Source organism: Colossoma macropomum, unplaced genomic scaffold, assembly GCF_904425465.1.
Source record: "Colossoma macropomum unplaced genomic scaffold, Colossoma_macropomum, whole genome shotgun sequence".
Classification (NCBI taxonomy): Eukaryota; Metazoa; Chordata; class Actinopteri; order Characiformes; family Serrasalmidae; genus Colossoma; species Colossoma macropomum.
The window spans coordinates 898,665-908,946 of record NW_023494794.1 but is presented as its reverse complement, the minus strand read 5'-3'; the positions used below and the strand labels follow the sequence as shown (position 1 = coordinate 908,946).

General features: G+C 38.8%; 1 protein-coding gene across 3 annotated transcripts; it reads left to right on the top strand.

The window, feature by feature from the left end:
* tlcd5b (TLC domain containing 5b) lies at window positions 1-8,505 on the top strand. 3 transcript variants are annotated; one of them, XM_036580903.1, is made up of 4 exons: window positions 1-86; window positions 6,007-6,137; window positions 6,735-6,937; window positions 7,687-8,505. In XM_036580903.1, exons 3-4 carry the CDS (start codon window positions 6,742-6,744, stop codon window positions 8,211-8,213), a joined length of 723 nt encoding a protein of 240 aa, XP_036436796.1. In that variant the 5' UTR covers window positions 1-86; window positions 6,007-6,137; window positions 6,735-6,741; the 3' UTR covers window positions 8,214-8,505. The 3 variants fall into 3 exon arrangements, with proteins under 3 accessions (XP_036436796.1, XP_036436798.1, XP_036436797.1); XM_036580905.1 differs by lacking the exons at window positions 1-86; window positions 6,007-6,137 and adding an exon at window positions 2,716-2,735 and having other exon boundaries at window positions 6,768-6,937; XM_036580904.1 differs by lacking the exon at window positions 1-86 and having other exon boundaries at window positions 5,994-6,137.
* Window positions 8,506-10,282: the final 1,777 nt, after the last annotated feature.

Below are 10,282 nucleotides of genomic sequence, written 5' to 3'. Positions count from 1 at the left end.
ACGGTTACTGACCGTTACTGACCGTTAGCCCGTTTAATGCGGGACTGAGAGGCGGGTGCTGTGTGTGCGGGCGGACAGAGCAACAGGTAACGGCCGTCCGTTAGTTTTCTGAACTTTAAGCCGGTAGAAAGCGGATAAACGGTGTGTGGTCATTTACTGCGCTCCTCTGGCAGCCTAACAACAACTTACACAGCAATTTACCGTTTAATCCACACGTGTAAATATACGTTTCCTTTCAAAGCTGTTGAAACTTCGCGCCGAAGAACCCTTTACCTACAGCAGCACCGCAGTAATACTACAGCATTCCTATAAGAAGCTCATAGTTAAAGGAGAGGTCCACCGAATTTAAAAGAAATTCTCCGTAATTAAACGGTTGAGATGTAACCAACGTCATTCAGAGTGGTTTGGTGTGAAATAGTTCTAGTCGGAATTGTTCACAGTGGTGGAGATAGCAAGACGTCTAAAGCGTTTAACGCCTCTACAAGCTCCCTCACATAAAGCTATTACATGAAATGGTTGTGAATACACTGCCCGGTGTCTGAGACATTGTTTTATGGTAGTTTTGTGATAAAGTGTTGGCTTAAATGTATTTTCATTCATCTATTTTAATCCATTCATGGCGGAGGGGTACATGCAGGGCATTGTGAGGCAAAATAGTCCCCAAAGAAAAGCTCAGAAAGCACGTGTAGGTTCACTGGTGGGCTTGAACAACAAATAAAATGCCTACAGTTGTGTTGCAGACATGTGTCCCCTGGTTCCAATCACCACGACTGTAAAGGAATTTGGGCCTGTATGTTTCTCTACCACATCAAAACACTGAAAAATATGAAGGAGTAAATTCTTCAGAAATTTTGAAAACTTGGTGGACTTCCACTTTCATTTAGACGTTTACTACAGTGTGCTACAGGAATTTATACAGGGCTCCTGTGAAGATCATATAGTGAAATCAGACAGTTACTGTAAAGCTGTATTTGAGTCTAGATAATAGTGTAACCCATTTTAGTTCTACTGTTCTTAGTTGGTTCTTTAACCCCTCAAGGACACATTTGTGGTTCTGCACTTCAATTCCTCACTCGCATAACTACATACCTTTCAAAGTAGCCCCCTAGTAGTTTACAGTTATGGGATAGTGATTAAATGATTATGTTATGGCCTTATGATTAAAGGGGAAATTCCACCGAGTTTTCAAAATTTCTGGATAATTCAACAGTTGAGATATAAACAGAGTCATTGATAGTGTTTAGATGTGAAATGGTTCACCGCAGAGAAACTTGCCAACTCAGATTTCTTTACAGTGATGGTGATAAGAACCAGAGGTTGTGATATTTTCAGTGGAAATATAGCCATTTTATTCACTATCCAAAACTACCAGTGAGCTTTTATGTAAAGTAAAACATATATATGATGATAATATATGGTGATAATGGTGAATTAGTGGTAAATCCAAATTAATACTTTTTTCTTTAAGGGCTATTTTGCCTTACAAGGCACTGCACATACCTCTCCACCATGACTTAGGCATTTCACAGCAGTCAGATTACATTTCATGTAATAACTTACTGGGAGGGAGCTTTGAGAGGAATTCAACCTTTCCTATCACCACCACTGTGAACAATTCTGGCTCTGTAAGTTTCTATTAAACAGAGCCTTTTGCATTAAACCACTCTGAATGAAGCTGTTTTTTCATTATGCAGAAATGTTTCCCTTCAATAACTGAATAATAGTCTGAGAATTTAAGGGATTGAACTATGTACAGTAGGTTCTCCATCAGAGAGAAAAAAAACATTTAACCAGAAAAAGAAGCATTCAAACTGTTAGTTCATTTGCCATGTAATATATAAGCATTGGCCTCACTAAAGAACCTGTGAAGAACCTCTTTTTTGAAAAGTGTGCTGTACAACGTCAAAATATTATAATTATTATAGAAATATTGTACAGTACTATGGATTTTTTTTATACTATCACTATAGATCTCGTTTGTAAAACAAAACACCCAGAATACCATTAGAAAATGGTTCTTTAAGGTGATGATTATACACTCTTTAAGATAAAGGTGCCTGAAAGGTTCATGGCACAATGCCACAAGAGCCACTTGGCACAATGCCACAAGAGCCACTTTTGGTTCCCTAAAATAGTGGTTCTCAAACCAGTGCTCATGGACTCCCAAGATGGTCCTATATTGCACCAAAAATGGTTCTCTTACAAGTTATAGAACCTATTTAGTTCTCTTAAGAGTTATATAACAGCATACGACTTCAGGATGACCTAATTTAAGAATAAGATTCTTATTACATTTTCAGTGCTAGCAATAATTGTTTAGCTGTGTCCTTCATCTATAGTCATATGCAAAAGTTGGTGGTCAAAATTACATGTTTTGTTGATTTTCTAAGTGAATATAACTCGGAAGAAAACCTCGTATCTCCAAAATCGTAACTTTACAGGAGAAGGAAAAAACCTACTTTACTTTTAATGTAAGTCAGTGGAACCAGACTTTTTTCCGTGTTGTTTTGGGCCTTTTCTGTTGGTCAATTCATCATGAAATTTACTAACAAGAAAAAAAGCCAACAAAATGGTGAGAAAAATGGAGAAAGGTTTTCTTCTGACAGCAGCAATACGTAACACATCCTCTACAGAGAACACACTTCTGTACATTTTAATGCACAGTTATTGTTTATTTGCTGGATTTAACATATTGGAAAACAAATGAAACATAAAATGTGTCCTGTGCAAAAGTGGTGGCATATTTTCTGTTTTATTTTTTTAAATATATTAAACAAGTTGTGCACTAAAGTTTGCAGATAAAAATGTCATATTTAAGTGTGTTCTCTGTAGAGGATGTGTTCACTTATTTTCACTTAGAAAATCAATCAATAAACAAAATCAATAAAACATGTCATTTCATCAGGGGCGCCCAAGCCTTTGCACACAGCTGTGTATGTTCGTATTTTATGTGTCAGTCTGCCTTAATATTTATGAGCAGGCTGCAAACTCTTAACTTTTTTTGTTCAGTAGTGAATAAGCACTATACAAAAGTCATATACGAAAGTTTGAGCCCCCTGGTCAAATGACATGTTTTACAAAATCAACAAAAAATGTCTTTCGTACTTTTGCATATGACTGTAAGTGCATATGACCTTTTTGACCTTTTCTTAAAGAATCATGGAGGTTTTGCATGATTGCAGGATTGTTATTAATTTGAGGTTTGTTTAAATCCATCATCACCTTCTAACTACTGAGATACCAAGACATTGAAGCACAATACTTTATTCTTCATCTCAGCTTAATTACAGACAAGACAGCCCACAGCCTGTTAATTAGATCCTATCAATATGTCAGTTAGACCTTAGATCCACCACCGTTCATGTGGTTCAGTAAACCATTCATCACTTAATGTTGTGCTATGACATTTTAAATAACCTGCCTTTTGATTTTTGAAGCCCATTTTATGAACATTAGGAGCATTTCATATAACTCAGCCCTTGGGGGGAGTAATAACCTTGCTGTGTCTCAGATTATAGATAAGATGGATAAGGGTTAATGCTGCAGCTCAGGTACTTCCTGCCCCCATCTATGGATCACATACATTTCAAGGGTGAAGGTGGGGTTGTGGCATATGGGGTTGGGGGATGGGGGTGTGAGTTGTTGGCCATATTGTGCTTTGATTGTAGTTTAAGCCTAAAGAGAAAACACCTGATGAATACAAAGTTATGAAGAACATTGACATTGACGGTGTTCAAGAATATTCTTGCTGCTGTAACAGCCAATAGAAATACAATATCTATTAATGGCTGATATGGCAAAAAAATACATCACAGTATTTTCATGACACAGGCTCTTGGTCAGCTTGTGGGCTAGCTGATTAGTTTAGCTGTCGAAGTGAAGCCCTCAGGTCTGATGAATATATAACCTTATTCACTGTTTGTAACCACTGCATGTGTGCCTCGGTAGACCACTCTGCTGGGACACCTGCATGTTTAAGGTATATGCTGAAATTATCATTCTTGAAGTGAACACGTTCATTTTTGATTTGCAAAATAATTTGTAGGCGTGTTTATTGTTTCTACCATGGATATTGATTTGTCCAGTGGGACCAGTAAATTCATCATCCAGGTTCACTTGTCCTGGACAAGCATTAAAGGGGAACTCCACAGATTTCCACCTAATTCAATCACTGAGATCTAAACAAAGTTGTTCAGAGTGTTTGATGTGAAATGCTGCAATGTAAAGAAACTTACCAACTCAGATGTTTTTACAGTGGTGGTGATAGGAACTAGGGGTCATGATGTCTACAAAGCAAACAAGTATTTCCAAAACAGTAACTTTACAGGAGAGGGCAAAAACGTTCTTTACTTTCAATGTAATTTAATATAAAGAGATTTTATTTGAAGAAATTTCTGTTGGTCAGATCATCATGCGGTTGTCACACAGTGACATCACTAACAATCATAGTGGAATAGACACATCAGTTTCTTTGTCCTGTGGAATTTTAATTTGACAGAGTGATTTTAACAGTTATTGCTAACGAACGTTCTGTAAGTGGCAAAAATCATTTTTTTTAATCCACTGATCAGTTATCAGTGTTCTAGAAGTACTGACGACACCTACAATAAGCATTTCTTGGCATTATATCTCATTCACATGATCATAATGTGATAATATGGTAATGATAATATTGTATATCCCCAACTTTGGTTGGAGTTGGAGATGGAAATAAACATGCTGAACTGTCATTCTTCTTGTCACTAGAAATAATTACAGTATAATGCAGCATCATAAAGGTGTTGTAACTGGCTTCTTTATTAACTTCATTAACACTAGTTTTATATAAAATGATATAATAGTTTTGAGATTGTAGCATTCGGACTTAAATATATTTATGTTGGAGAGGTAGGGCAAAATAATCCCCAAAGAAAACTTGGATTTACCACTATTTTACCATTATCAACATTATATATACAAAGACACCTGATACATCAGACACCTGCACATTCACTAGTGGGTTTGGATTGTAAATAAAGTGGCTGTGTTTGCATTGTTGACACTGTAACTCCAGGTTCATATCACCATTTAAAGAAATCTGAGTTGGTAAGTCTCTGAATCATTTCACATCAAACCACTCTGAGTGACTTCATTAAATCTAAACAATTGCATTAAGCAGATATTTAAAAAAAATGGTGGAATTCCCATGTAAGACCCCATCACCTTGTCTACAAACAAACAATAAGTGTATACTAATGTCATTTCTCATGATACTGACAGCATATCGTAAAATCGCTAAATCTTAACACTAACTAGAACCTAGAACAAGGGATGTTAGGCGATAGTGTATCATATTGGTTTCATGTTAGTGGTGTGTAGCTCAAGATTTCCTTATCTGCACACATAAAAATGATGATTCTTCAAGCGTTCCTTAGTAAAGAAAATGGTTCTATATAGAACCATGAACTCTCAAAGAGCCCTTTGCGTGATCAAAGGGTTCTTTGCATTGTGAAAGTGTTCTTCAGATTGATGGAGACTGTGCTGTAATTCCCTTTTTGAAAAACATCAAACAGGATTCTTCTACTGTGCCAAGCTTGACATCGTAACAAGTGTTCATTTTTTCTTGAAGAACCCTTGAAGAACCATCCTTTTTTAGGAGAGTAGAAACACCTATTCCTTTGAACTCAACTAACCAGTTCAACTTCTATACATAATAAGATTCCCTTCAGAATCCCTCCACCCTCCTCCTCTCGCTCATGAAGATGGTGTGATCATAAGCTGCTGGACACAGCGTTACGCACCAGCTTCCTCCTCTGACCTGTGAGGCCATTGGGCCTTTGACTGAATGGCTCCATCTTGTTTGGAGCTGGGCCAGTGTGCACAGGGAGTACTGAGACGCTAATCTCTTAAGAGGCTCAAGCTAGCTTGTGAACTCGGGGAGGGCACAGAGAAGTGAGTGAGGAAAATGCATTGTGGTTTGGAGCTGTCATGGAAAATATGAAGATATGCTCTTGTCCGATATGGCAGGGCACCTGCGGAGAGCCAACGAAGGCCACTGGGAGCAGGAAGAGTCCAGTTATAGGAGACTGCTGAGCGATGCTAAGATATCTGCTGCAGCAGGAAGTGGGAGCCTAGCACTGCTATGAGTGAGAGTTAAGGTAAAACCTGTGGCTATTTCTATAGCTTATTAGCTCTGAGGAGATATTTTTGGAACTTAGTGTAGTATTTAACTGGAAAGAATAGATTTCTGTGGTAAAATAATGTTTACCACACTAGCTAGTGCAATGTTTGGTTCTGAAGGGAATGCTAATCAACCAAACTCAGTGCTAATCAAAGAGATTCATACAGTTGAACCCTATTTCATATTTTTGTACATAAAAAACTAACACTGAATTTAATAAAGTTGACAATGAGTGTAGAAGCTCATAAAATAAAATAGCAAGTGACTGTGTAAGTTCAGTTCATGGACAGTTACTAGTTAAAAAAAGGTAATAGCATAATGGGCTAACATTCAGTCACCTACTTATTACTATGCAATTTTAATCTGTAATTCCTATAACTGGCCTTTTTTGAACCATTGATCAGTGGTCACTGTCTAAAAGTACTGAGTATACCCATGATAAGCAATTCCTGATGTAATTTCTAGGATATAGAATAGGATATAACCTATTTTATAGCTAGAAATAGCTAGAATGTAGATTCTAGACTTCAAATGTGTTTTTCCACTGATGTTTTGTGTATATTCGGCCTCCTAGCACAGCCATGACGCTATTCCTGGTGGAGACAAGTTGCAGCCTGATTGGCTGGCTCTCTCTCTACATACTACTGTGTTACGTGAACGGGAAGCAAGGCTGCGAGTGGAACTGCAGACTGGTCACTCTGCTCCACGGTGTCCTCATCGTCTGTGTGACCGCTTACATCGGCTTCGTTGATGGGCCATGGCCATTTACACACCCTGGTGAGCTTTCACAGTAAAAAAAAATTAACTGAACTAGAAAAAAACAGAAAGAATAAGTCAACTGAAATCCTCTTATTTACTCAGCTTTGCTTCTTTCGCCCAAATCTGCATGGTAGTAAGGTTTAGGAGTTTAAACTCCCAGCTTTGTAGGTTTTATGAAATCCCAGCCTTGATGCCTGTTTCTCTTAGCCTGCCCCCCATCCTGTGCTTATTCATTTATGATTTTATATATTACAGTCATACAAGAATCCAGGACTGTTTTCTTCTGTAAAGTCTTACAGAATATTTTTCTAATTGCATCAAAATAGTATGTAGTAGTGACTGCTACTACTGTTTTAGCTGTGCAACAAACATTTGTATGTGGCTAATGTAGCTAAAATGTAATGGAAGCTTGAACACTACCAATTAGCATCATCCATTTATAAATTATAGCACCAATTGTTGTTAAATAATCTCAAATAGACTTGCTTATATGGCTTTTGGTACTGTATGATATACACTTGTCTGCAAAAATTAATAAAAGTACATTGCATACCTAAAAACTGTAGTAGTGGGCAGCCATGCAAAGCATGTTCCCCTTTTTTATAGGCAACAATATGTCCATACAATGTCAGAAACCACATCAGCAAGTCAGTTGGAGATTAACAATTCAACATAATTTAAGTCAATTGTGTGATCATTTAGGAATGCACTAGAGCAGTGGTCAGGAAACGTCTTCAGGCTGCCTTTCTCTTTCCTTTTGTCTTCAGGGACCGAAAACACCCCTCTTCAGATGTTAGCCTTGCTGCTCAGCTTGGGCTACTTCCTCTTCGACATGGCCTGGTGTGTGTACTTCCGCACAGAAGGTTCGGTCATGCTGGCCCACCACACCCTAAGCATCCTGGGCATCGTATCTGCGCTGGGCATCGGTGAGTCGGGCATCGAAGTGTGTGCTGTACTGTTCGGCAGCGAGATCACCAACCCCCTCCTTCAGGCCCGCTGGTTCCTCAAGCAGATGGGCCGCTACAACAGTGTGACCGGAGACGCTGTCGATCTCCTCTTCATCACCCTCTTTGCTTTTGTGCGCATGGGCATCGGCAGCCGCATGCTGTACTGCGAGCTGGTCTCCCCCAAGCCCAAAATGGTGATGAAGTGGGGCGGCGTGGCCATTTATGGCCTCTCTTGTGTCTTTATGGTGGATATTGCACGCTTCGCTTGTCGAAAGACTCGGGCCAAGTACAAGCGGTGGCAAGAGCAGCAGAAGCTTGATAGCGCTAACGGATATACTGGAAAGTAGTGAACTAAAGGAGGTGGACTGGAGGGAACTTTTTAACATTTTGTTTACTTAATGACTTGAAATGGCAACTTGAAATATGAAATGAAAGCTCTCATAGGTATCCTTAAAGGAGAATTTGGGTAATCATAACTCTAAATTGTGGTTAAGATGATGGGTCGTGAAAACATAATGATAAGTACCAAAAGCAGACATTTTTTGATCTAACTTTTAGATATTTTTGACAAAATGATTATACCTTTCATTTCCTCAATCCGGTATTGGTAGCAACTTTAAACAACTGCAACCTCAGAACAATAGGTGGCAATATGTACCTCTTACTCACTAGGCGGAAAGTCTAGCCGTTCACTCATAACAGCACAAGCCAGCAGGACAAGTAGCAGAGTTGGCTTGCTAGCTATTTTAAGTGTTGGAATTATGGGTAGTAAAAAAGACAGTGAGGATGAGGAAAATGTCTCTGAACAAGAGCAGTAAAGACCACATGTGGCCTGTGGAATTGGTTCGATTTACATGAAATGTAATGTGGAGTTGTTTGCAAAATTTGCTGATGATGTCTGGCTTCCAAAACAGGCACAACAGCAACACATTCCACGGTCTTAAAACATGCAGTCATTACTGATTAATAATGTGGAAAATATATCATGATAAGGTTTTTGGCTATATAGCCTGGCCTGACTAGAGGTGATCATTTTCGCATTTTGTTAATTGGCTCCTTCTAGGTTGTGTTCATTCTAACCATGTTAACATTTTTGAGTGATCCTTAAACATACAGGTTAGCGTAAAGCCATAGACGTTAGTGTGCAGGGCTGCTCTGGGTAAATGCTTCAGAATGAATTGCACATATACCTAAACATTTACAAACTGCCACGTTAATACAGTTCAGCTCTATTGACTTTTTAAACAGCTGAATAATCTTCTTTGCTAAAATCTGATATTTATAAGCCAAAGATATTTGACATCTATGTCCTGATACCTGTGATCCAGGCTAAGCTCTCTAAGACTGATAATGCCAGCTGTGTTAATTTGCTTAATGTTACTTTTTTCACACACTGTGTCATAAAGCCTGTTGTCAGCAGTAGCTGTAGAAGTTTGCAGCAGGTTAGTTTAGATGTATACATACGTTTGAAAAGAGCTTGAGGGCAACAGGTCTTCATTTGTAGAAGCCAGGAATTTGCCTGCGAACCCTTACCAAAGTACTTTTGCATTTTTTAAGAAATAGTGATTTAGAGTGGACAGTGCTACAGTGCATTAAGTTATATTTTTTGACTGCTACTTAGATGCTTTATGAAAGTTTTTGTATAAGATGCTTTTGGCAAAGCCATGTAAATGCTGCCACAATCAATAGTATTTCTAATTGTGACTTATACTCAGTGGCCACATTATTGGAAACACCTGCCTTGTAGCTCCACCTTTCTGGTGTACAGTTATAGACTGTAACTCATCTGTAACTCATGTGCTAGCCATCTTCTAGCCCTTCATCACTGGTCACTTTCCGACCCCAGAACCGCTCTTGGCTGGTTATTTTTAGGTGGCGGACCACCCTTAATTTTCAGTGAAAAAAACCCATCATGTTTCTAACCACTTCCATATCAGTGTCAATGCAGTGTTGCCACCTAAATAAGATCTGGTCTGCAACCATCCCGTGGTCAGAAACTGACCAATAATAAATGGAGTAGAGGGTATTTTACAAATTGTGAGGCCATTTATAGACGGTGTAAGCCATTGCTAAGGGCCCCGCAAGCCACCTGGGACCCCCAGTCCACCAGGGGAACCCTGAGTATGTATTTTTCAATGGTTATCTAATATTATTTGTCAAAAAGTCCAGAGACTTTCTTACATCATTTCTTTGTCAAAATCACATATGTTTTATTGTTCTAACCTTGCAAACAAAAGAATATGACTGTGGTGAGTGAGGTGTGCTCCCTACACGTTAGGCTTCAGTCTGTTATTATACACCTATATAGTGGACCTTAAGGGAGGTGGAGCTCATGAAGTGGCCAGTGAGTGGACATACAGGGTGTTTGTGGACAGTGAAACTGTCATTCTCTCTGGGAACCACCAGGTGGTAGGAA

Coding starts and splice junctions, on each gene's coding strand:
- tlcd5b (XM_036580903.1), top strand. CDS start 6,742: ATGACGCTATTCCTGGTGGAGACAAGTTGCAGCCTGATTGGCTGGCTC. Junction 6,938..7,686: donor ATGGCCATTTACACACCCTG/GTGAGCTTTCAC, acceptor TTTTGTCTTCAG/GGACCGAAAACACCCCTCTT.